The 27,853-nt window shown below is 33.0% G+C and overlaps 2 protein-coding genes across 4 annotated transcripts in view; both read left to right on the top strand.

Annotated features, from left to right (window-relative positions):
• LOC112497017 (ankyrin repeat-containing protein At5g02620-like) overlaps positions 1 to 27,853 on the top strand; it is a 72,772-nt gene that overhangs the window by 8,579 nt on the left and 36,340 nt on the right. The window lies entirely within an intron of this gene.
• Positions 18,520 to 23,639, top strand: LOC102618189 (ankyrin repeat-containing protein NPR4-like). Its single transcript, XM_052437087.1, has 3 exons — positions 18,520 to 19,640; positions 19,733 to 20,289; positions 20,560 to 23,639. The coding sequence occupies exons 1-3, from the start codon at positions 19,367 to 19,369 to the stop codon at positions 21,133 to 21,135; spliced, it is 1,407 nt and encodes a 468-aa protein (XP_052293047.1). The 5' UTR covers positions 18,520 to 19,366; the 3' UTR covers positions 21,136 to 23,639.

The raw sequence follows: 27,853 nt of genomic DNA, 5'->3' as shown, positions 1-27,853 counted from the left end.
TATATCTCTCAATAGAACCATCAGCTTTTCTTTTAATTTTGAACACCCATTTACAACCAATTGGTTTCTTGCCGGGAGGTAGATCTTGTATTGTCCAAGTGTTACTTTGCTCCAAAGCTTTAATCTCTATATCCATAGCATTGCGCCAATGAGCATGTTGAACGGCTTGAGAATATGTAGTTGGTTCAACATCGTGAGATATGGCTGAAAGAAAGGCTACATGATCACTAGAAAACTTGTCATATGATAAATACTTGGATAATGGATATAAAGAACTTACCAATGGTGGATGATTAGTAAAAATATTAGAGTTGCCAAATGTACCGTGAAGTGCAGTAGAGCAAATATAATTCTGAAGATAATTTGGACGACAAGACTGTCGTTGGGACCGTCGAAGAGGTGGAGAAGGGAGAACTACTGAATCAGATGTACCTTGGTGGAGTGGCTGCTCATTGGAAGAAGTTGGAAGGAGCTGTGCATTTTCATTGGCAGGAAGTATGATAGGAAGAGGTAAAACATTGTTATTTTCTTGTTGATTGGTGATAGTTTTGAATGGGAATTCAGTTTCCACAAAAGTAACATCACGAGAAATAAAAGTCTTTTTGTTAATGATATCATAAACTTTGTATCCGGGATACCCAAATGGGTAACCAACAAATATACACTTGGTAGAACGGGGAGCAAATTTATGACGATTAGCACTGTTGGAATGAGCATAACAAAGACAGCCAAAGACACGAAGACGATCATAGTGAGGTTTAGTCTTAAAAAGCATTTCATAAGGAGATTGACCACCAAGATTAGGAGTGGGTATACGATTAATCAAATGGGTTGCAGTTAAAACACAATCTCCCCAGAAAGACAAAGGTAAATGTGCTTGAAAACATAATGCACGTGCAACTTCTAAAATATGTCGGTGCTTGCGTTCTGCTACCCCATTTTGTTGAGGTGTCTCAACACAAGTGCGTTCATGCAAGATGCCATGCTCATGAAAAAAAGATTGCATCTGATTTGATAAAAATTCACGTCCTTGATCAGTACGAATTTTTTTAATTTGTGTGTGAAATTGTGTTTTGATCAAGAAGTAAAAGTTTTTTAATAATTGAAAAGCTTCAAACTTGTGCCGCATGAGGTAAACCCAAGTACAACGAGTATGGTCATCAACAATAGTAAGAAAATAATATGCTCCCGTATATGTAGATGTGCGATGAGGTCCCCAAATATCACAAAAAATTAATTGAAATGGCATATCAGAACGATTTTTATTCAATTGAAATGAACTTCTGGTATTTTTTGAAAGTTGACAAATTTCACAACAAGAATTAAATGATGCAATATCAGAAATAAAAGACAAACGCTGCATTCGGTCTTTAGAAGGGTGACCGAGTCGCAAATGCCAAAGATTGGAATTGGGTTCCTTTGCAACGTTCATTACTAAAGGAAGGGAAGAATGACCGTTGATATGCTCATAATAATATAGTCCATCCCGAACTTCACCCTTTCCAATCAGCTTCTTCGTTGAAAGGTCCTGAAAAACACAAAATGAAGGGAAAAATATAGCAGCACAGTTCAAATCCTTGGTTAGCTTGCTTACAGATAATAGATTAAAATTAAAATGAGGAACGAATAAGGCATTATCTAAAGTCAAAGAGGAGGATAATTTAATGGATCCACATTTTGTTGTAGGAACAGTTGTGCCATTTGGTAGTCTCACGGGTTTGACATGAGACATGGGCACAAAATTTTTAAATGAAGAAATATTAGGAGTCATGTGATCAGATGCCCCACTATCAATTATCCAAGAATTATTATATGAGTTAATAGCAGAATTGCAAAAAGGAATGATTTTACCAGCTAAGTTTGCAGTAGATGGCTGCTCACTTGTTGAAAGTATAGATAATAACTGTTGATATTGTTCAGCCGTGAGACCGGGAATTTGGATAGTAGGCTGAGATGATGAATTCTTGTCTGTTGGAATGGGATGATCATTTAGTTGTTGTGGCTTCGTGGTTGCAGGAGCAGCAACATGCGATCGATTTGAATGTTTCCAGTTTGGTGGGTAGCCAACAATTTTGTAACATTTGGCTTTTATATGCCCATATTTCTCGCAATGATCGCAGAAAGGTCTACCTCGTCCTTGTGTCTCTTGTACTCCATGCAAATGGCTAAGATGTGAATGATTTTGACGGCTGGTCATTTGAGTCTTATTATTGGCTGTCAAGGCTGTTGATTCAATAGATGGTTGACTGGAAACATGGAGAAGTCGTTGACGTTCTTCCTGATGAATAATTGAATATGCTTTTCCAACATTTGGAAGTGGTTCCATGGCTAAGATTTGACTTCGTACCGAAGAATATGAATCATTGAGACCCATTAGGAATTGAAACAACTTTTCAGTCTCTAGTAATCCCTGCAATTCATTTGAAGTTTCACACTTGCAAGAAGAAATAATGGTTAATGTGGACAATTCATCCCAATAAAATTTCAAAGTATTAAAATAAATCACTAATGATTTTTGCTCTTGCTGGTGATTGCATATGGCTCTCTTAAGTTCATAAATCCGCGGATTATTACTTTGTGAAAAACGTTCTTCCAACCCAAGCCAAAGAGAGCGTGGAGTATCACAATAGATGAGGCTATTGGCAAGATTTTTCTCTATTCCATTGAGCATCCATGAAAGGACCATGTCATTGCATCGCTCCCAAGTTTTTAAATCTTGTGAGGTTGATGAAGGTTTTTGTATGCTTCCATCAATAAAACCCAATTTGTTTTTGGCATTTAATGCCATCTTCATGGATCTTTTCCATGTTGAATAATTATCACCCGTTAGCACATTAGATACAAGAATGGCTCCAGGATGATCAGATGAATGAAGAAAGTATGGTGAAGAAACATCGGTAATGAGGGAATTTGATGTTTCTAATATTGGATTCAAACTACTAGACATGATTGTCAAAGAGAAAAGCAGAAATGAGCAAAATTTGCTCTGATACCATGTAAAGAATTGTGGAAATGCTCATATATAATTTGCTGTGTACAAGATCCTTATATACAAAATACTAGAATCATCTAAGGCAAGTACCAAACGGTCAAATAATAGAAAGGAAAGAATATAAAGGAGAATGAATATTACAATATGCTAAGTTAGTGGCTAAGATCAAGGACTGATTGATTCTTGTTCTAATACTTTTCAAAGTTCCACGGTACCCATTTTCATTTCTTCGGGTGCGGTTACACAATTCCTCTTAAAAATAATTTCTTTTATAAAAATTCCTCTTCAAACTCTGCCCATGAAAAAAACCCGCCAAGAAAATTTTGTTCTTTATCCAGGAATAAATTTTTTTTCTCAACATGATAATGCTAACTTATGTTGTAGTAGCAGTTGGTTAGATAAATGGAACAAACCCAATAAGTATAACCGCCTGAAACCGCCTCAGGCACGCGAGAAACTGAAAAAATTTGGTTACGTTGGTGACGGTGATGGTGAGGGCAAGGAAAAGAGAGAGTGATTGAAAAAGGGTCTAGAGAGAATATATTTTGTTTGGAAAAAGGATTGTTGTCGAATGCAGGAGGGTGGTTTTCAAAAGAATCCCCGTCGGGGTTGGGAGAGGAGGTAGGGATTGACGGAGAAGTGAAGTTTCCATGGGAGCAGCGGAAGGGAAGATTTATGTTACAATTTTTTAAAAAATGTATATATTGATGCATTCACTGCATTTCTTTTTAACTTAATTTCAATTGATCGTATATTACGTTGCATTACGATCCAAATTGCTTCTTCAGAAAATTAGTGAGAAATTATGAAAGAAAAAATAATTTAATTTGCTTTCCAATTCTATTTTTTTCCCCAAAATCAAGGCAAATTATGTGAGGCTCAAAATATTATTTGTTTTGCCGTGAAATTTAGAAACAAAAAGAATACCTGGACAGATACCGAACACCCCACGCCTCATTCACAGTGCGCAGGAAGAAGTTTGACCCTTGGCCCATGTCCTTCAAGTTGGTCACGGAAAGAAAGAATATTTTTAGAAGGGAGTGCTAAAATCTGATTATGAATTGTTTATATGTCATTTTTACCCTCTTTGATTTTTCCTAATCCCAAAATAACCTTGCGTCAATATTTAAATTTAATTACCTTATTACCTATTAAATATTTATTTGAATTTTATTCAATATCAAAAAATAAATAAAACTGAAAACCAGAGGCTACCGTCGCCGGCGGGGAGCTGCCATTGTCGACATTGGCATTCAAGCTTGTGAAACATTGTTAGCATAGAAAAAAAGAAAAAGTCCGAATCCAACGATCTATGCAACGGAGTGAATATTTCCATCCCCAGCGGTTCGGTTTCACAGCGGAGATGCTGCAACCTTCCTCATGAATTGCGCGTGTAGTAGGATTGGCCATTTTCTGACAAAATCTTACGCTATATTTGAGCACATCATGATCTTATGGTTTGATTGGTATAAGCGGTATTGATAACGGACCATTTCCGGCAGTATCTGAAATTTTGACCGTTGCGTGCGGTGAACTTGTTCACTATTTTCCGACGATCATGATAGTAAGGGTCTTATCGGTGAACTAGGATTTCAATGATGATGGCGGTGCGTTCTGAGGGCGACATCCTTCCTCATCGCCGGTGATTGGCCGATGAGCTATTTTCAAATTTTCCAGTGATCTATTTTCAATTTCTTAGTAAATTTTTTTAATTTTAAAGTGAGTATAAACACAAGTTAATTATTTTTTGAAATATGAACGGAAAGTTAACCAAAAAAAAAGATCGTACTTAACGTAATGATTTAAAGAAAATATAAATAGAAAGTTGAAAAACATAAAAATATTTCTTTATTGAATAATTTACTTCGAAATAAATTTTAATTTTTTGATTTAAAATTTTAATTGTTTGTAATATAACCAAATAATATCATTAGTTCACTTTCGTCATTTCAATTTACATATTTCTTTTTATTATTAATTTACCAAACATGCATCTCAAATTATATTATAAATTATTATGGTATAATTTGAAGAAACTTGTTTTTCATTTCTTAAAATAAAACATTATATATTGAATATTATTTATAAATGCAGAGACTAAATTTTTTTCAAAGATTACATATGTGATTATGGAAGGAAATATGTCAATCTGTTCGGTGTGGATCGTGTCTTTAATAATTGCGGATCATACTTTTGTCAAGTGCGGATCATGCATTTAAAAACTTCATTCAATACCGTTTTATTTGACATTCTCAATATAATTTTAATTTACAAACATGTATTAAGTTATTAATAAAACTGACTACTTCAAAATCTATCCTAAAATAAATTATTTGAGAAGCTAATGCAATCCCAATCATACCCATAATCGGTAACCCAATAGCAAGAATCGTTACATAAAAAAGAGGCAAAGAATAAGGTGCATAATATAGCTTCGTCTACTCTCGAGTCATTTTGGTTCTTTGCCCGCCTGACAAAAAGTGAAAGAAAAATGTCAATTGTCAAATGTGATGGGGCAAGCAAAGGATATCGATCGATCAGGCGGCAAGCTGCAGTACTCAAAGGTATCCGGGTTCAGGATTAACTAGTAAGCATCAGACAATTACTTAAATAAACCATCACATTCGCAAACATGAATACTGACCTGTACAGGGCTGCAGCTAAGGGTGAAATTGAACCCTTTGTCGAAATTGCAAAAGATGAACTTGTAAGCATGGTGACTCACGATGAGAATACGGTCCTTCATGTCAACATTGCATCCCACCAAGAAGGAGCGAGGGTATCCAACGGAGTTCGTGCAACGAATACTTGAAATTTGTCCATCATTGCTACTACAAGTTAATGACAAAGGTGATTAATATTTTGTAATATTTAATTACAAAATATTAAATAAATATATTAATCTATCATTCCATTATTATATCTTCAAAAAAAAACTTTCATTTTACTATATTTTCATTAATTATCCTTTATTGTTACTAGTTGTAGTAGGGCAACACTTGAAGCTAGTCTTGATAGAGATCAGTTCAATGTTAATGTCATAACTGACATTAAAGCAGTGAAAATGAGTTACACACAAAAACACGATAAATATTAAGTGTTATCCCCCTTCTTGTTTGTTAAAATATAGCGAAAACCCTTAAATATTTCAAAATCTAGCAAAACCTCCTGTCGTCAGTATTATTAATGTTTTAAAATTCGGAATTATCATATAAATTGGGTGTTTAAATTGGATTAACAGATTTGATTTATTCAATAATTAACGATAGAGTAGCCACTCCTCCCTTCTCGCTTCTTGCTCTAATCTTTGCCCAAGGAATGTGTCTGAGGTCCATTAGATCCACATTTCTTTTGCGACAAAGCCACTTATCACATTGCCTTAGGTGCCTTAGCTAACAGCTATTTACTAGAAACCTTATATTTTTTTTGTAAATATATTTTATAGAAAGAATGAATGACTTTGAATTTTATTAGAAACCTTATATTTTTTTTGTAAATATATTTTTGTAAGTGTGAAGTAGCTCAGATAATGACTTAATGTAATCAGAGTAAACTGTAATATAAATTTTTTTAAAAAAAGAAGGTTTACATTATTTAATTATCAAAAGGTTAGGCTTGGAGTTTTTTTTGGGACAAAATGAATTCTTATTAAATGGGAAAAAAATAAAAAAATGACAACCTAAGTGTCGCAAAAAATCTTCCATCATTATAAAACAACTACGGGAATGAACTGTAAATTTTGCTAAAGCAACTTAATTACAATTAGCTCAAGAGAAAAGTTTGATCTCTAGAGAGTATATTAATTATCAAATAAACAGAAACACCGTTTAAAATATAAATAAATAAAATAAAGACAAAATCTCTAAAAATGTTATACTTTGTCATATGGTAGAGTAGGAACATTATTATGAATCGTCAATAAATCTTACTTTAGGATTTATAAATTTTAATATCAGAAAGTAATTTATATACAAATGGCAGAAATATAAGTAGTTGGTCCTACCTTCAGCTGAGGTGATAGGCTAGCTTATAGAAATTTTTCTCAAGTGATATAGTTATATTATGTGATAGAAATTGTAGTAACGTACAATGGATAAGTCCTTTGAAGTCATCTCATGAAAGAGGTGTGATCTATGTATTTTCGTAGAAAATGTTTAGCAACTTGGATGGCCAGAACTTGGCATTGACTCCAAGTATAACATAAAGATAGAAAAGATTGAAAAAGAAAGTGAAAGGCTACCTTCGTGTCTTGATATCTTTAATTAGGGGTCGATATTTTCGTGTTTGGATTAGCCCTTACGAATTTATTGAATTAAGAATTAGAAATAGATCGGATTAAAATAAGGTTCAGGAAACCGATTTGCACACCCCTTTAATTTCCATTTCAATGATAATTAGTTCAGTGCTGTAAAAAATCTTCCATCATTACAAAACAACTACAAAAATTAAATGCAAACTTGTATAAAGAATCTGTAATATTATTATAACTAACTTAAGAGAGAATCTTAAATCGCAAAGAACATAGTAATTATTAAAATAAAATAAAATAAAAACCCAAAAAATTTAAAAAAATAAAATAAAGATAGAGAATCTTTGAATACATAATTAATTAATTAATTATCAAATGGTTAAGCGTGAGATAGTTCACCACAAATATACTGATATGATGAGATCGGTTATTGATGTTCTGACATGTGGTAGAGTAAGGATCCGACTTTAGAATCCACTTTTAATATTAAGAAATAATCCTCCCACTGGTTGGGGTGTAGGCTGGTTTATAGAATGGTTTCTCATAATGAAATATCTATTAGATTAGAATTCTTTGAACATAGAATCAAAAGTGATAAAATTACATTATTTGGTAATATAATCAAAAGTTATGTAGTTATTTAATTGTCAAATGGAGCGTAGACAAAGAATCTCTGTATATATTATTTAATCAACAATTATAGGCATACAATGTATCCTGTAATAATTGAACATCATCATTTCTTATTTAAATGATAAACTTTATTTGATACCATACAAAATTTATGTTCTAACTTTGTGAAAATATCAATGCTTTTATGTAATTGTCAAAATGATCTAGGTCAAACTTATCAGTCAGCTGAGTAATATACAGTACAACAATGAACTGTCAAATAAAAGTTTTTTAAGATAATGACAAATAAAATTCTTTAAAACATAAAGACTCAAAAGAGAGGTAGTTCATAATGTGCTAGAAAACGTGGCCAGGTGATAAGTGCATACGGATAAAATTGCTCGGTCTATGGATTGTCGTCGAGTAGTCTATAATTGGAAGGCCATGTCTAGTTGTTGTAAAGCGATGGAACCGAAAACAACAGGAAAGAGCGCCTCGTCCGTATGGTCCCCTGCTGTTTTCTTCAAGCAACAGAGCTCACATCACAGGGAAACAAGTTGGCGGCTGTGTGATGGTAAGTAGTTGGCAAGACCGGCTCAATCATAGCTTTAGTAAATGGTTTTAGGCCCACTTTGGTACTAAAGTATTATAACTTTTAAAATATATTTATTGTGAAAAAAATTATAATTATATAATAAAAATTCATAATATATAATAAATATAATTTTTAAATAATAATTTTGATAAAATTAGTGAAAATATAATAAATTTTTCATTATATAAATGTAAAATCAAATCGACTTAACTTTTAAGTTACAGCAATTAATGTTTACCAAACATTTTGATACTAAAACTTCTAACCTATAGCTGAAAACTACAGCTGCCCAACTTCAATCTCAAACAGATCTTAATTAGTTCTTCTTAAAATTTGAGGAAAAATATATATTAATTATATTATAAAATTTAATTATTTAAAATCAATTCTTCCAATAATCTGAAATGTAAAATTATTAAATAAAATTCTATTCTACTATTGCTAATCTATGAAATTTAATTCAATTATACCATTTTCACTTATTGTTTCTTCACTCAAATTACATCTTTTTTACTACTCCTTTTTTAGATTAAACTAATTTTTCTATTATTCTTTTTTTTAAGTTTTTCAATACAGTTTTATTTCAAAATGGATAAAATAGGCACACACAAAAATAATAATAGTAGATGAACAAAAGAATATACTAAAAAGAAATAAGAATAAATAAATAAATAACACAACTAATTAAGAGAAAAATAAAAAGATAATTTTAAATTTGAAATGAAATCATAAATTAATTTTATCTTTGATTTTTTGAGGATTTATGCAATGACTAATAACCATAGAGAATATAGAAAATTATAAGACTTTTATTATTATTATTATTATTATTATTATTATTATTATTATTAATCCATAAATAGTATATAAATAAAACAGAAATAAATTATGCATCATTTACTTGTCATATGGTCAAGGTGCAAGGTTTTTTTTTTTTTTAAGGTTCATTCTTTTAAAAGATAGAAGAAGGTCAAGATACAACTTATTGTTTAACTGAGTAATATTCAGTTGTGTATTAATTTTTTTTTTCAAAGATAAAGTCAAAAGAGACTGACTTTTGGTGGTGGTAGCAACTCATAGCAACAATAACCTATGCTGCGGCATTCACCTTATCCGGCGGTAACAAGGGTGCATGATGAAGACGGTGTTAAAGAATTATAAGAATATGGAGGCAAAGAACAAAGAATATTTCTTAGGATTTGAGACGTATTTGCACACTTTCCTTTAAGGTTTTATTTGCTCTCACCAATCTTGGTTTGCTATAGAGTTTTAATGGAAAATTACCCCCAAGATATATCAAATCCTGAATACAATCTCTAGCAAATAATATTATATTTCCAGAACATATATGAAACCTGCAAAATCTGATATTAATCTAATTGTATATCTTTCTTTTTGAAGAAGATGTTTAATAAAAGAATACAACCATTCGAAATGGTACTTCTTCAAAGACACTTTTTTTGTTTGAATTTGCAACGATTGACACTTAAAATTTTCAAGCTTGCTAACCATTTTCTAGTTAACGCCTTTCTGGAAATAAAAGGTTAGCCGTTTTCTTAATAAACGGTGAGCCGTTTTATTCCAGAATGTCAAATACGTTGCTCTCTGTAAATAAACGGTTAACCGTTTTCTCAATAACGGTGAGCCGTTTTATCCCATAACAGAAAACATGCTCTCTGGACTTAAATGGTTAGCCGTTTTCTCAATAACGGTGAGTCGTTTTATTCTAGAACAGAAAACATGCTCTCTGGACTTAAACGGTTAGCCATTTTCTCAATAAACGGCAAACCGTTTTTGTCCAGAATATCAAACCAAAGATTAAAAAATGTTACAATCCCCACTAGATTGTAATATTTTTCAGATTTATTAATGATAAACTTATACATACAAAAATGTATCTTTCGATTTTAACCTTTAATTAGTAAGTATATTTCAAAGCATTTACAAGACAATAGTGTGCTAAGCATTAAACTTTGTCTCTTAAGTAAATGTCAGAGATACATCACATATAAACTATCTCAGATTTCAAAGTAGTGTTCCAATAGTTAGCACTATTCCGGCCTTGTGCTCTATCTTGGATTCATGAACATTTACAATAGTTAGCACCATTTCTTATGTTCACTTAGGTGAAGTTTCAAATCATGTCTTTAGCTACTATAAGACTTGAACTTCATTAAAAGTAAATACTCAATCTCAACCTCGTAGCTATTTGCACCGAATATCTCGAATGGGATTATTTATTACTCGGTGCCAAACCAGTCACATAACAACAACTTGTTATTACCCATTTAACTATGGAGTAGCGGTATAACTACTACATAGTTGGGTTACCGCCGTTGGTGACTTTATTATGTAAATGTTTCAATCCCATTCCAAAAGATGTATCCTTAACTAAGTCTCTTGAAAGACTTTTTGTTAAAGGATCTGCTAAGTTCTTATTAGTCCTAACATAAACAATATTAATAACACCATTTGCTATTAATTGTTTCACATATTCATGTCTCAAGCTAATATATCTAGACTTTCCATTATACACTTTATTATAAGCTCTAGACAATGTAGCTTCATTGTCGCAGTACAAAGAAATAGATGGCGTCGGTTGTGGTCACAATGTTATATCAAACAACAAATTTCTCAGCCATTCTGCTTCTTTGCCTGCAGCTGCAAGTGCTATAAACTTACCTTCCATTGTTGAATGAGTTATGCACGTTTGTTTCTTTGAAGCCTAAGAAATCGCTCCTCCAGCAATTGTAAAAATCCAAACAGAAGTGGATTTATTATCTCTTGTATTGGTTACCCAACTAGCATATGAATATCCTTCCAGTACTTCAGGATAATCATTATAAAACAAACCCAAATTAATAGTCTTTTTAAGATAACCAAGTATCCTACCAATTGCTTTCCAGTGTTCAACGCTAGGGTTACTCGTGAATCTTGATGCTATATCAGGCCTCGTACAATGCATAGCATACATCAAGCTACCAATAGCACTAGCATATTCTAGTTGTGCTACTACTCGGCCTGAATTCTCTAGTAATTTAATAATAGAATCATATGGGGTATTAGCTTCTTTAAATTTCAAATAATTGAATTTAAGAAGCACTTTCTCTATATAATGAGATTAACACAACGAGTAACCCCCACTATGTTTATTCACTTTGACACCTAAGATAGTATCTACTTCACCAAGATCTTTCATCTTAAATTGTAAAGTTAAATACTTCTTTGTATCATCTACTCCTTGCATATTTGTTCCAAAGATAAGCAAGTCATCAACATACAAGCATATAATCACACCAAAATCATTCGTAAATTTAAAATATATACATTTATCAGCATTATTATGCTTAAAACCATGAGATAAAATTACCGAATCAAACTTCTCATGCCATTGTTTTGGTGCTTGCTTTAAACCATAAAGAGATTTGACTAACTTGCATACATTTTTCTCATTTCCTGGCAAAACAAATCCATCAGGTTGTTCCATATAGATTTCTTCATCAAGATCACCATTAAGAAAAGTTGTTTTAACATCCATTTGATGCACATACAAATTGTTCAATGAAGCAATTGCAAATAGCACTCTTATAGAAGTTAACCTAGCTACCGGAGCATATGTATCGAAATAATCAATACCATTTCTTTGCTTAAACCCTTTGGCTACTGATCTAGCCTTAAAAGTTTGCAAAGAATCATCACTATTGTACTTTCTTCTAAATACCCATTTACTACTAATTGGTTTAGATCCTGGAGGAAGATCAACCAAGACCCATGTTTGATTCGACATAATCGAATCCATTTCATCATTTACCGCCTCTCTCCAAAAGGAAGCGTCTCTAGAAGACATAGCTTCGCTAAATGTCTTTGGATCTTTTTCAATATTTAACAACAATGGTACTTTGTTAAGTACATTCTTTTTATCCCCTTCAACCAAGAAGAGGAGTGCTTGTGATGAAATAAAATCCGGAGCTAAACTCTTTTCTTTCTTTTCACGTTGACTCCTCCTTGGTTCGAAAGATGTCATAGACTATTTCCTTTTATTATTGTTAGTGGAGGTATCAGGAGTATTAATACATGGTTGATCAATACTTGATTCTAATTCAATATTATAATCATGTTGAAATTTATTCTCAATAAATTCAATATCTCTAGATTCCACAATCACATTAGAATCTAAATCTAACAACCTATAAGCCTTGGAATTTTCAGTATATCCTACGAAAACACTTTTTATACCTCTAGCACTCAACTTTGATGACTTAGGGTCATGTATTTTATAAAAAGCTAAACAACCCCAGACCCTTAAATACATCAAGTTTGGTTTTCTTCCTTTCCAAATTTCATAAGGAGATATATGTGTTTTCAAAGATGTAATTCTGTTATGAATATGACATGCAGTGAGTAATGCTTCCTCCCACAAATTATTTGGTAGTTTTGCATTAAGGATCATGGAATTTATCATATCCGTGAAAATCCTATTCTTCCTGTCAGCTAAACCATTTTGTTGAGGAGTAAATGAAGCTGATCTTTGGTGAATAATTCCAAATTCTTCACAATAATTATTAAATTCAATTGAGAAATATTCACCACCTCTATCACTACGAACCATTTTGATTTTCTTATCTTTTTGGTTCTCAACTTCAGCTTTGAAAATTTTAAATTTATCAAAAGCTTCATTTTTTGTTCTAAGTAAATACACATAAGTGTATCTAGAACAATCATCAATAAAAGTGATAAAATACCTCTTACCTCCTCTTGTTAACATGCCATTATACTCACAAATATCAGTATGTATTAAATCCAATATTTGAGTATTTCGTTCAGCTTTAGGAAAAGCTTTCTTAGTTAATTTAGCTTGGATGCAGATTTCACACTTATGACCTTTAACATCATTGCAATTAATCAAACCATGCTTAGACATGTATTTCATAGATCTAAAGTTCAAATGTGCTAATCTAGCATGCCAAACATCACAAGACTCAACAATATAAGCTAAGTTGATATTATTATTATTAATGCTGAGTTTGTACATTCCATCACAAGAATACCCTTTCCCAACAAATAATCCATTCTTTGAGATAATACAAGTATTACCCTCAAGCACAATCTTAAGTCCATGCTTACACATACAACTAGCAGAAATAAGATTCTTCCTAACAGAAGGTACATGAAAGACATTATACAATGTGACTTTCTTTCCAGAAGTGAAGTTGATCTCAACTACTCCTTTCCCTGCTACTATGACTGAATTATTGTTCCCCATGAGAACCATTTGTCCTTCCGTTTCTTCTTTGTATGATAAGAAAAATTTCTTATCATTACAAACATGAATTGTTGCACCCGAATTGAGACACCAATCATAGGACTTAGTTTCAGCCATGTTGGTTTCGGTAATCATGCCAATTTGCATTTTAGAAAGCATAGCACAAATCTCTTTAGATTTGTTTTCAATAACATTAGCTTTATAGGAATTCACTTCTTCCTTTTTCTTCTTGAATTTGCAATCACTTTGGCGATGGCCTTTCTTACCACAAAAGAAACAATTTCCAAAAAACTTTTGTGCGTTGGACTTCTTGAATTTCTTGTCATTCTTGACTTTAAAATTATTTGAGAATTTACTAGCTTCAACAACATTAACTTTAGTAGAATCATGCTTATCCTTGGATTCGCGAGACCTAGTCTCTTCTTCAATTACCAAGTGTTTTTGCAATTCTTCTAAAGTTATGTTCTCTTTACTATAAAGGAGTTTCTTTCTATAATCATTCCAACTTTGAGGCAAGTTAGCAATAATAGCCCCAACTTGAAATGATTCAGAAATTTCAACTTTTAACTCTCGAAGCTTAGCAACAATAATTTGTAACTCATGTATTTGATCAATAATGGATTTTGTGTCTACCATAACAAATTCAAAATATTTAGATACAAGGAATTTGTCAGTACCTTCTTTCTCCGTTTTGTATTTGTACTCAAGAGCATTCCAAATTTCCACCGGAGAAATCATAGAATTGTAGAGATAATATAACCTGTCAGAAAGCGTATTGAGTATGTGACCCCGACACATCAATTCATCATCTTCACGACGTTTCCTTGCAGCCTTAACAACTTCGGTATCATCTTCTCTTGGTTCTGGAAATGGTTTCAATTTCGGATCAAGAACATATGCCACTTTAAGAACATTAAGGAGAAAGAACAATTTTCCCTTCCAACGAGTGAAATTAGTTCCATCAAAACGATCAAGATGGACACTAGGATTCAGAAATGATGTCAAACTCTTCTCAGCCTCCATTTGCAAATTAAAACCTTAAAGATTGTTGGAGAATTATAAGAATATGGAGGCAAAGAACAAAGAATATTTCTTAGGATTTGAGACGTGTTTGCACACTTTCCTTTAAGGTTTTATTTGCCCTCACCAATCTTGGTTTGCTATAGAGTTTTAATGGCAAATTACCCCCAAGATATATCAAATCCTGAATACAATCTCTAGCAAATAAGATTATAATTCCAGAACATATATGAAACCTGCAAAATCTAATATTAATCTAATTGTATATCTTTCTTTTATGAAGAAGATGTTTAATAAAAGAATACAACCGTTCGAAATGGCACTTCTTCAAACACACTTTTTTGGTTTGAATTTGCAACGATTGACACTTGAAATTTTCAAGCTTGCTAACCATTTTTTAGTTGACGCCTTTATGGAAATAAACGGTTAGCCGTTTTCTCAATAAACGGTGAGCCGTTTTATTCCAGAATGTCAAATACGTTGCTCTCTATAAATAAACGGTTAGCCGTTTTCTCAATAACGGTGAGCCGTTTTATCCCAGAACAGAAAACATGCTCTCTGGACTTAAACGGTTAGCCGTTTTCTCAATAACGGTGAGCCGTTTTATCCCAGAACAAAAAACATGCTCTCTAGATTTAAACGGTTAGTCATTTTCTCAATAAACGGCAAACCGTTTTTGTCCAGAACATCAAACCAAAGATTAAAAAATGTTACAATCTATCTTACAGACGGCCCAAACAAAAATAGGGGCACTGCAATTCTCACTAAAAATGCAGCTTTTCAATCATTTTTGGTATCAGATGCCATAGCCATGGCCGTCTCACTTTCTACTGCGTTTGTCCATTTCATTCTGTCAGTTAAGTTATTTCAAAACTACGTCTTTTTATTCGTTTTTGCTCTTTCCTTCACTTTGGTTGCGATGGCAGCAATGGTGGCAGCATTTGTTACAGGCACATACACCATGTTGGCACCTTCTTTAGGGCTTTCCATTGTCACTTACATCATTCGCTCGACCTTCTTCCTCTTGGTGATTTTCATGTTTTACTAGGTTCTATCAAGAGTGGGGGAATTTGAAGATTTGCTTTGGATACAATAAAAAGTTTTAATATTGTACTCCTCATCTTCCAATACTATGCTTTTATATTAAAGTTAATCATTGGTGTGCTATTTTTTTTGCGGTTGAAGAGAAGGGGGGGGTGGGGTTCGTCGTGTATTTGGTTGAATAATATACTGAGAGCTTGAAAGAGGGAAAAAAATGTGCGAAGTTCAGCTATTGTTTTAAATATGAGAAACATATAGAGATGATGATCTCATCTATTCATTGTGCGCAATTAGTCGCTGCATAAGCATTCCAATGGGTAAAGCTTCTTCTTAACCTACTTAAGTAGTGATCAAAATATAATGCCCACAATCGTGTTGTGGGAATCAGTTTTGCCGATGTGATTAGATTGAAAATGATCAATTGAACAGAGTAAGTTAAACAAGTTTGATATTTCAAATAGTAATGAAGAGTTCTTTTGAATACTTTTTGACCATAAATTGTACAATTTCTAACACATTCTAAATTCAGAATATCTACTAACTGCATAAAGAATAGATCTGCAGTCAGATATAAGTTGAAAAGTCCACGTGTACTTAAAATTTTAAAATATATCATAATTAATACATCCAATTAATGTGTTATGTATATATTTATTTTAAAAAAGTATCATATAATTAATAATTATATTTAATTTAACTGCACATATGATATATATATATATATATATGAGTAATGATACAGCCACAAACTCTTGTACAAACTTATTTTGTACAAACTGATGTGGTATGATAAGATTGGTTGAATTAAATATCACTTGGCCCACATGATTTGTTTTTATTAATTTATATTTTCATTCAACCAATGAATTAATGCCACGTCAGTTTGTACAAAATAAGTTTGTACAAGAGTTTGTGGCTGTATCATTACTATATATATATATATATTAATTGAATCTACTCTAAAATTTCTTTTGTGTACATGACAAATTGCTGGCTTATTTTTCAGCAAGGTTAGAGAATCAAGAGAGCACGAGACCGCTTCATCTTACCACAATTCATTGCTGGCTTGTGATTGTCTATTTATCCCAAATCCCTGTAACATCTAAAACCACATGGCAGATACCATTTGCTCCCTCTCATAGGAATTTCCTTTTGCATACTAGCATTGACGAAGGAAATTAAATACTCGCAATTTAAGTCCCTGAAATAATTAACGTAATTCCGGCTGCTAACACTTGCCAAATATATATTTCAATATCTGCTAAACTAGGAAGGAAACTAATATTTTCACAAGCCAGAACAGTGTCAAAAATTAATTAAACTTGAGAAGATCAACATGAAAAGGAAAAGAATAGTGATATTTGCTTAAATACTAGAACAAAAAAATAACGCATAATATCAGAGACAAAAAAAATTCACTGAAAGAAAAAAAATTATTTCACTCATGCACAATAAAAAAAAAATGTGTTGTCCTATTTTTTGAGTTTAGTGTTGTTATGTTATATAGTACTCTTTTATGTACAAACATCATATTATTCATAATAATAAGTGCTATGTATTTTTTTCTCTAGATCGTTTCATAGGAATGCTGAGGTTCTAAAATTATATATAAACCAGGAAATTTGACATATATAAACCAAGGAATTTGACTTAATTAAGAGCTACTTTACTAACTTCTCTAAGAACTATAAGAAAATTTAAATACACAATCTCACAAAATCTTTATGATTTCCAAAATTTAAACATCAATTATAGATAGTGTTCAAATTTAAACAAATCTTTACCGTTGGTGTAAAAATTGCAACTGGAAAGCTAAATTCACACGTTTCTTACTTTAATCTATCTTTTCACAAACAACACAACTGAAAACTTCAATTCCTCTTCTGTGAATGACCACCGCCGGCCGCTTTTCCACCTGCCACTTCCTGCGTTCAACAATGGCTACCTAACTAATTAATACAGCACCGATAAGGCTAAATCTTCCTTGCACCAAATTTGAGTTTTAAATAAAATCAAAATCGCTATGTAATCTTCTGGATTAATCAAATCAAAATACAGATAATCATACTTTTAATGAATGCAACTTATCATTATAAAATTTCAAAAAATAAAAATAAAAACCTAGCTATCATATTATGGGGGATCAGATACCAAAATAAATTTGTCAGATCAACTTATTGTGCTCGTTTGGGATCCTTTTATTTAGTTGAGAAGAAAAAGGAAAATGATAAAAGGGACAAAAGTATGACAAATTTATGATAAAAATATGTCCTTTGTGAATGTTTAAAATTTCTCTAATAAGTTTACATTTTTCTTTTTTCTAAAAATTCTCAAAATTAATTAAATGATTAAAGTTTTTATTATTATATTGTCACGCTTTTATTTATTTAGCATTGCTTAAAAAAATTGATTGACGCTATCGGCAATAATATAAAATAATATTGGATAGCTAGACTTGGTCGTTAACGTGAAAGACAAAATGAGAGCAAAATAATTGATAAAGAAAGAACAAGCGCATAGAAAATAATAATTGCGGTCTTATATAAGACACTAGTGGGGTTCAGAAAAACCTTCTCCACCCATTTTTTCTTGGCTTCACATTTGTTTTCTCTTGCATTCAGTTCTATAGTAATGGGTTACTAACACTGATCATTCGTTAGAAAAATTTAAAAAAAAAAAAACTGTATACATTATTTAATTGTCAACCGGTCAAAGTGCAACTTGTCATTAGCTGAGTTATATACAATGAACCGCCTATAAGATTAGGAGTCTTTAAAGATAGAATCAAAAGTGTGATAGTAACATTATGTGGCCAAGTGCATGGGGAAAAGTCCACCGTAGTGAAGTTCTGACGTGAAGAACCTGTGGTAAATGGATTGTCGTAGACGTATAGAGTTACGGTAGTGTTGCGGTGAAGCGAAGCCCGATAGTGAGAGGAAAAATACTTGAGCTACTTTTTTTTAAATTTCAGCTGACTATTTTTTCATCACTGCGCTCTAGTTTCATCTAAATTCCCTTAACATTTAAATAATCTCAAGTCCCCAATCTAACAAGCCAATTAGCCTGTTACTTCCTCTGCTCCAAACGTATATACAGTACACAGTCTGTACTCAAACTCAAATATCATTGCATTCACAAATTAAGATGGATCCTGATCTGTACAAGGCTGCAGCTAAGGGTGAAATTGATCCCTTCAACAAAATTGCAAAAGACCATCTTGGAAGCATACTGACACACAACAAGAACACAGTCCTTCATGTCAACATTGCGTCCCAGACCCACAAACAAAATAGAGAAGGAGAAATTGGATTGATGAAGAGTCACAACAGGAATCAAGTCCATCATGTCCATCTTGTCACAAACTTATTCCAGATCCAAATACACAATAGAGGAGGAGAAAGCGTATCAACCAAGTTCGTGGAACAAATACTTGAAATGTGTCCATCATTGCTACTACAGGTCAATGCCAAAGGTGATGCTCCACTTCATGTTGCGGCCAAATGAGGCCATCGTTCTGTTGTGAAAGCTCTGATTGAATTCGCGAAAGGACTGCCTCAAGATCTAGAAAGCGGTGTGGAAAGCACAGCAAGGCAGATGCTAGGGATGACAAATGATGAAAAAAACACAGCATTGCTCGAGGCAGTGCAACATGGTAGCTTGGATGTTGTGAAAATGTTAATCAAAGCAGACCCCGATGTTCCGTATTCTGCTAATTGTAGAGGCGAAACTCCACTTTACATGGCAGCTGCGAGAGGGATTTATTTTTATGAAATGGTAGCTGAAATATCAGAAAACTGTCCTTCAGCGGCGCATGAAGGCCCCAATGGGAAGACTGCCCTCCATGCAGCAGCTATCAGCTATGAACCAGGTACCGCTTTTTGTATATATCTACTTCAAATTTTAAGATGCCGACATGTACAGTAGCCATTAATTAATTCTAGCTATTTGAATGCAACATAGTGTGGCTAGGTTACGATCCCGTAGTAAGTAAATTACTTGAGAAAAGGAAGAGTTTGACCAGAGAAAGAGACCAACACGGATGGACTCCACTCCATTACGCCGCGTATTCTGGTAACTTTGGTGGCACACATCTATTGTTAGAATCTGATAGATCTGCTGCGTTGATTGCTAACAAAGATCGGAAGATGACAGCGCTTCATTTAGCAGCTGGTCAAGGAAATGAATCGATAATGGATGCTATCATTGACCATTGTCCGGAATGTTGCGAACTGGTTGATGACAGAGGAGGGAATGTTCTTCATTTTGCTATGGTTAGTTTTAGTGCTAGAAAATTAAAAGATCTGTTGGACAAGTATCCATTAGTCTGGAACCTTATAAATGAGAAGGACGTCAAGGGAAACACTCCTCTCCACGTGCTCGCCGCTCTCTGTCCACAATCATACTACGTCGTCTCTTATGTTGTCCCTTGGAACACTGGTAGAGCTTATTATGAAGCTGTCAACAAGCAAAATATTAGTGTTCATCACATAGTACGTCGTGGATTTCCTAACCTCGAGGTAATTAATTACCTTTTTACTCATCAGTTTTATATATGGTTATATATATAGATGTGAGTAATGAATTTGGATTTTGATTTGTGCTAATTTTTTATACATCTTTTAATTTTCAAAACATATATTTATAATAGTTATTTATTAGAATTTAGTTCTGAATAGTTTCTTATACTACGTATAACATTATTAGAACTTAGTTGCGTCTATTTTCTCGTACTATGTATTATGCATACTAAAGATTTATTTAATTTAGCAAATATATATGATTTCCAGCAAGAGATCGGAGAGTTGACCGAAGCTGATGGGAGTGGACAATATCCAGAAGGTGTCGTCAAAATGAAAAAAGACAAGATCGAAAAGTATTCATTTTGGAAATTTGTAGATGAAAATGTCATTGGAATGACAGAAGCATCAGAGTCACATTTGGTAGTGGCAGCACTCATAGCAACAGTAACCTTTGCCGCAGCATTCACCTTACCCGGTGGCTACAAGACTGATAATGAAGACGGCCGAAACAGGGGCACTGCAATTCTCACTAAAAATGCAGCATTTCAAGCATTCGTCGTATCAGACGCCATAGCCATGGTCCTCTCACTTTCTGCTGTCTTTGTCCATTTCATTCTGTCACTTAAGTTATTTCGAAAGTTTATCTGTTTATTCGTTTTTGCTCTTTTGCTCACCTTGGTTGCCATGCTAGCAATGGTGGTAGCATTTATTACAGGCACATACGCGGTGCTGTCACCTTCTTTAGGGCTTGCCATTGTCACTTGTTTCATTGGCTTGACCTTCTTCCTCTTGGTGATTTTCATGTTTTACCAGGCTCTAAAAAATGTGGATGATGAAGATTAGACACATGGTTGCAGTAAAAGTACTACTATATATATATACTTCATCTTCTTATAATACTACGCTTAGTTTATACATCCTGCTATTATGATCTGGAGTTGTAAGTTGTGACTTTGAAATTTATTACCGTATCGATCTTGTGAGTTTGGTCTGTTATGTACTAGCTAGTTTCCTAATTGATATTTGGATATTTCCAATTGTGATTTGGATAACCATCAATTATAGAACTTCTAGCACATTCTAATTTGGAAATGTCTACTTACTGCATAAAGAATGGAGCTGTTAAATTGATGGTTTAAAAGTGATACAAATTTTTTTTTTCAATTATATGGGCTATGATAGTTTTATATAATTAATTTATTTATATTACATTAGCTTGTATATAAATAAAATAGTTGTGGCTCTATCATCAAATAAAAATTACAGTTGCAAAAATATGAACTATTGTATTTAATTAATGTTTCACAAAATTAAAAGTTTAATTGTTTAGAATTCAATTTGCCATTAATCAAATTGTTTTTTCTTTCTTTTTGTTGTTACAACCGTGTGGCTGGAAAAAAATCGTACTTGGATCTTTTGGCTTCTGTTTCAGGTTCGGACTCGGATTCCGGATTTCGGAGTCGGGAGGAGAGGTTGGGTAAAAATTCTCCCGGTGCCAAACAGAGGAGTTGAAGTCAAGACTGAAATTGATGACAAGTGAAGTTTGCTTGGAAAGCTCTTGGGAAAAGTGGAGTTGCTTGAAAAGCTGTTGGGTTCTATTGTATTCTAGTTTCGAGAATGTCTACTAACTGCATCACTAATAGAGCTGCAGCGAGACATAAGTCGAGAAAGCTCATGCATACATGCCAAATTGCTGGGGAATGTTGTAATGGCAATTCTCATTTCTCAGCAGGGTTAGAGGATCAAGGGAACAGAGGGCCGCCTCCGTGTTAAGGCCTGTGCTTGCTGTGATTTATTATCGTGGGATCACACTTCACACACAACTTCATACAAGTAAGATATATGTTCTCGACTTGCCCACACTTCATGAAGACCTGCTTCATTCAGCACCTTGTGTGCAATCCCCTCCAAGATCTCCCTCCCGAAAATTTTGAAGGTGATGCCACTAGAGCCAACAGGAAAGAGCACTTCCTCTGTACAATCCCCTGTTGTTTCTTTAAGCAACAGAGCACATAGACATAGGGAAACAAGTTGGTGGTCGTGGTGAGTGGGTCAATAAATATAACCTAACATTTAGGTAGTGGAACTCAAATGGGCAATCATAATTTAGACTGGTACCATGATAAAGGGAAAATGACACTCACACAACATTAAGCACACCAGATAGCACCGAACGGTGCGTTTAAAGGCAAATATAAAAGGTCACAGAAATCGACAATTGCAACACACACGCTCTCAACTACAGCACACGCTCTCTCCCTCACGTTCTTCCTCACGCTCTCTCTGTTCTTCCTCACAACACACGGCTCTCTCTCTTCCCCCCTCCAAATCCAACAGCCGTGGGTTACTCTAGCTCTCCCCCCTCCAAATCCAAGATCTATGGATGCATAATAGAGTAAATAGCAATCCCCATCCACTCTAGTAACAGAAAATGACAGCTTCTGTGGTTGTGGTGAAAAGTTTCCCCTAGTAATGCTAAGTACAGCGAGGAAACCAGCAAGGAAACCATCAATTCTCTACACATATAGATGCCAAAAGCAAGCAGTGAATTGCATCAGATATTAGCGAAGAATAATTACCAACCGTAAACTCAGCTCCTTCAGTTGCTAGTGTATACCAATAGAGCAATAGGTTGTGTTTGGGGATGTTAGATGTAGAAATAATTGAGGCAAAATTCTTTTATGCAATTGTTGGCTTGTGTCGACTTTTTGAAAGGAAACTTATTTTTGGGCTGTCAATGTTACTTATTTGTTAGTTTATTTCTTAGGTTTTGTTGTTTGGGATATTATGTATTGGATTTCATTTCCTTTTGCCTCTGGTATGGCCCCTAATAGAACTTGATGTAATTCTTTTTGGGATATGTTTTTCTGAATTAGAGATGACATCATTAGCATCTGGTCTTTCTCTTTGAGACAGCCGAGAGAGTGAGGTGCCGTGAGAGATGCAATCGATGGGGGAGAGAGAGAGGGAGTCGACAGTGAGAGTGGTAAGGAAGAACGGAGCGTGATGAGATTAGTGGATTGGCGAGGAAGAGCGTGAGGGAGAGAATGAGAGAGAGAATGTTGCAATTGAGAATTTACTGTGACCTTTTATGCTTGCCTCAAAACTCACCGTTTTGTGCTAACTGTTGTACTCAATGTTGTAAGAATATCGGAACTGATGATAAAGTGGCAATTTGTAGAGATGGCAGGTTCGCACTTATTTGGATTGCTACTGCATAGCTTGAAAACGGGGGGTAAAAGTTTGTTTAGTTTCTATATTTTAAAGTTAGTATCTGTTTAGTTCTTATATTTTAAAAAATATCTTAAACTATCCCTACCATTAAATTATTGACACTCTTACCATTATCTTTTGTTCCTTTTAACTTATTTTTATAATATTGTCCTATTATAATAATTTTTTTAGACATTATTAAAAAGAAAAAAATAAATTACCAGTTTAACACCAAAAAATAAAATAAAATAAAATATATATATTAATTTTTATGGAACACTCTTGAGTTAAAATATTAATTTTTCTAAAAAAATTGATAATGTAATTTTTTATTAGTATCCAAAAAAGAAATATTATTGTAAGAGTATAATATTGTAAAAGTAAGTTAAAAAAAATAATGGCATGAGTGTCAATATTTAGCAGCAGGGACGTTTTGAGGTGTTTTTAAAAATATAAAGACTAAATGAGTACTAACCTCATAATATAAGGACTAAACAAACTTTTACCCGCTTGAAGACTATAAAGAAAACAATCTAATTCATGCAAATATATCCACATAAAAAGTAAAGATTATATAAATCTCTTCGACTCGAATGTTCGGTGAAAGAAAGCTCTAAAGCAATAAAACAATCCCCTGCAAGGTAGCCTTTACCGTTGCATACAAAGATCTTTGAGAGCCTCAAAAAATGTGTCAAGGGGCGATTTAATAAAGTTGCTGGTCGGGATAAAAGACACTGCTTCTCACCCCATGCTAAATTGATTAAGCATAAGATTTCCACATCTATGCAAAATAATAACCATGTCATCCCACCGCTCAACGTCAAAAGCTCCTCAAGGTTCTAAACATGGATCATGGTCATCCGTATGTAGCATTTCCCTCATATACTAAATTCTGTACATCCATTTTGCCACAGGAAAACCCAATTTCTATAACCATCACGGTTTGCTCTAAAAGCCGCGAATTTATAGCTGTTGAAACTTGAAAGAGGGAAGTTCATGCGTACATGCCAAATTGCTGGGGAATATTGCAATGGCCATTCTTATTTCCCTCTCAGCATGGTTAGAGAATCGAAGGAGCAGAGGTTCTAAAATTATATATAAACCAAGAAATTTGACTTAGAACTACTTTTCTATTTTCTCGAAGGACTATAACAAAAATTAAATACAAAATCCCAGAAGTCTTCTTGATTTCCGAGAAATTCAACATCAATATAGCTAGTGTTAAAACAAATCTTACCATTGGCGTAAAATTCCAGCTTGAACGCTTAATTTACACATTTCCTACTCTAATATCTCTTAATACAAACAACACAACTCAAAATTTCAATTCCTCTTCTATGATTAAAACTAGATATGAAAACATGATGATTTCTAAGTTTAAAACATTCAAAAATCAAATACCTCTTTTCTTTCCCTTTTCTTTTAAGTGGGTTTAAAAATTAGTACTATGGCAATGTGGGCTTATTAAGTTATTGGATCAACTAATGAGATACAGTCATAATTACTTAAACAGAAAACGGGCAACGCCCTTGGTTATTACGTACAGAAGGTAACCAAAATTCTTCTCTGCCACTTCCTGCCTTCAACAATGGCTTCTCAATGATCTTTTGTTATAAGTGCTGGCACAAATAAAGGATGTTGATAATTCAGCGAAAAAAAAATAAATAAATAAATAAAAAGACGGTTGGCTGATTTGATGGTATCGGTAATAAAATAGCGCTGGATGGCCAGACTTGGCCGTTGACGCCAAATACGGGAAAAAGAGAAAAATGATCGAAGAAGAAAGAACAGGCAAAATAATTCCAGATTTAGTCGAATTAGCTGGCGTCCAGATTCTTCACCAACCATGGAGAAAAGTCATAGAAACTAATTGTAAGTCTATCAGTGGGGTCCAAACAGTAGAACAATACTACTACTCCACGCACTTTTTCTTGCCTTCATATTTGTTTGTCTTCTTTTAGACTTGACCATTTCGTGTTTAGGTTTTTCAATATATATATATATATTTTATACTTATCATATTGTTTATATTTATACTAATGCACGTGTTTCTATTCATTTATTAAGATATGCTTTAAAAATTATAAATACTAAGGTTACTATCGTTTGACTATTGCATAAATTATAAAATATTAAATAAATATTGTAATATGTTATTTTGTTATATTATATATTATTTTATTATTAAACTTTATAAAACCTTCTATTTTATTATATTTTTATTAACAAAGTTAGTCCTCTATTGTTACTAGTTGAAGCATGGCAGCTAGCGAAGCTAATTCTATGAGTGGGTAAAAATGAGTTCACATAGGAGACCAAGATAAATTTGTATAAGGTACTTAATCGTTGATTATTGAATAAATTTCGCCAAGAAGTTTTATTTGTGGAGAATAATTTGTGTGGGGCTGTCGCACTACTTTATTGATGAAGCGGTCATAGTGAAAGCGGAAATTGATAGGGTAGGAAAATCATATATCGTTCTAGTATTGGACCAAGCTAACGCAATCAGATTATGCTCTAATTGAAGCATGATTAGATCTCGTTATAATCCAAAAAACTTAATGAGATTTTTAATAACGCATAAAGCAAGAATAGATTATGCTCTAATTTAAACGACTCTATAAGAGAGATTTTGATAGATAATCCCAAAGAAAATTACAAAAGGAGAATTTTATTGAATAATTGAATCTGAGTTATGAAAACAATAACAAGATAGAGTAAACTCACTTCCATAAGTTAACTTAAAAATGGAAAGTAAATCACAATTATAATATAAATAAAAGATGAAAAACATATCATAATAGACTCCAATTAAAATAGAAAGTCTTAAACTAATAAAAGTTCTAGAATCCTAAAATACCTAAAATAACATCATATATCATTCTCCCCCTCTTAAAAGAAACTCATCCTCGAGTTTGAATACAATCTAGAGGATGATACTTGTAGTATAAGACTAAATCATCTTGTAATTCGAACTTATTGTCTTTCTCATCAATTTTTCTCGAAACTTTAAAGAAGTCATATTTCATCAATTTCCTTTGCTTGTACAATCTTCGTGGTGACTAGGGATGGCAATGGGGCAGATATAGGTTGGATCTACTCTGCTCCAAATCCAAATCCATAATAAAAATCAAGATCCGTATCTGCTCCAGATCCGTCATGAATCCATATTTTTCGCTCCATATCCAGATCCAAAAAAGAAATAAATATCTATATCTGCTCCAAATCTGAAAAAAAAATTAAAATCCAAATCTGCTCTAGATTCGTCATGAATTCTAAAATTCAGTAATAAAAAGGTAATAATTTTTTAGATTGAAAATTGAAGGGTAAAATGTATTGATAACAAATAAATTATATAGTTTTTCTCAAAAATATAATAAATATTGTAGCTTATACTTTTACACCAAAACAACAAATAAGAAAGATAATAAAATATTATTCCGAAGTAATTGCAGGAGTAAGATCAATCTAATATTCTATTGTCTCCTTCACCATTCTAATATCCACGATACACCTACCCTCATTCCTACAACATTAGATAATGATATATAAATTAAATATGATTTATATTCAGTCCTTTATTATTTTTATTATGACCATATTTGACTAAATATATGAATAACTATATTCCTTAAAAATTATTTGGCCAATATAATAAAATAAATTGTCAGGTTATATTACTTGACTTGCAATTTGAATATTGTATGTACATGTTTTGGGGCTGGCTGACCTTTAAATTTACAAAACTAACCTTTAAGTTTTAAGAGTTTAAATGCATGGTAAATACTACTAATATGTTATGAATAAAATTTATTATCATTATAATTTCACAATTGTTAAGAAACTTTTAAAATAAAATAAAATTAAAAGATGAGTGGATATGGATATGGATTTAGATATTAAGATAGATCCATATCTGCTCCAGATCCGTCTTAGATCCGCACATCAATATCCAAATCCGATCCAAATCCATTTTAAACCGATCCAAATCCGATCTGATTGGATTTGGATCATGTGGATCTTGGATCAGATCCAATCCATTGCCATCCCTAGTGGTGATGAAGACTTCCAAGAACAAACAATGATCAAATAAATCTTTCCCTTCCCTAATCGTCGCTCAATGCGTTCCCCAACAAGTTTAACATTTTCAATCAAATCTTCTTCAAGCACAATCTCCTTATCTTCAATGTAAATAGGTAGAAACATTTCGATCATTTTAGCTTCTTCAACTTGATTTTGCTGCACATCCTCAATCGTACTATTAGGCTCAATGCGCAAATCAATGGTAGGTTGTTCTTCTTCATCAAAAATCCCAAAGAGATCAAAAATCTCATCATCTTCAACACTT

The sequence above is a fragment of the Citrus sinensis genome, chromosome 1, assembly GCF_022201045.2.
Source record: "Citrus sinensis cultivar Valencia sweet orange chromosome 1, DVS_A1.0, whole genome shotgun sequence".
Classification (NCBI taxonomy): Eukaryota; Viridiplantae; Streptophyta; class Magnoliopsida; order Sapindales; family Rutaceae; genus Citrus; species Citrus sinensis.
Note: the sequence above shows the minus strand (reverse complement) of the source record. Positions and strands in the feature narration are given on the sequence as shown.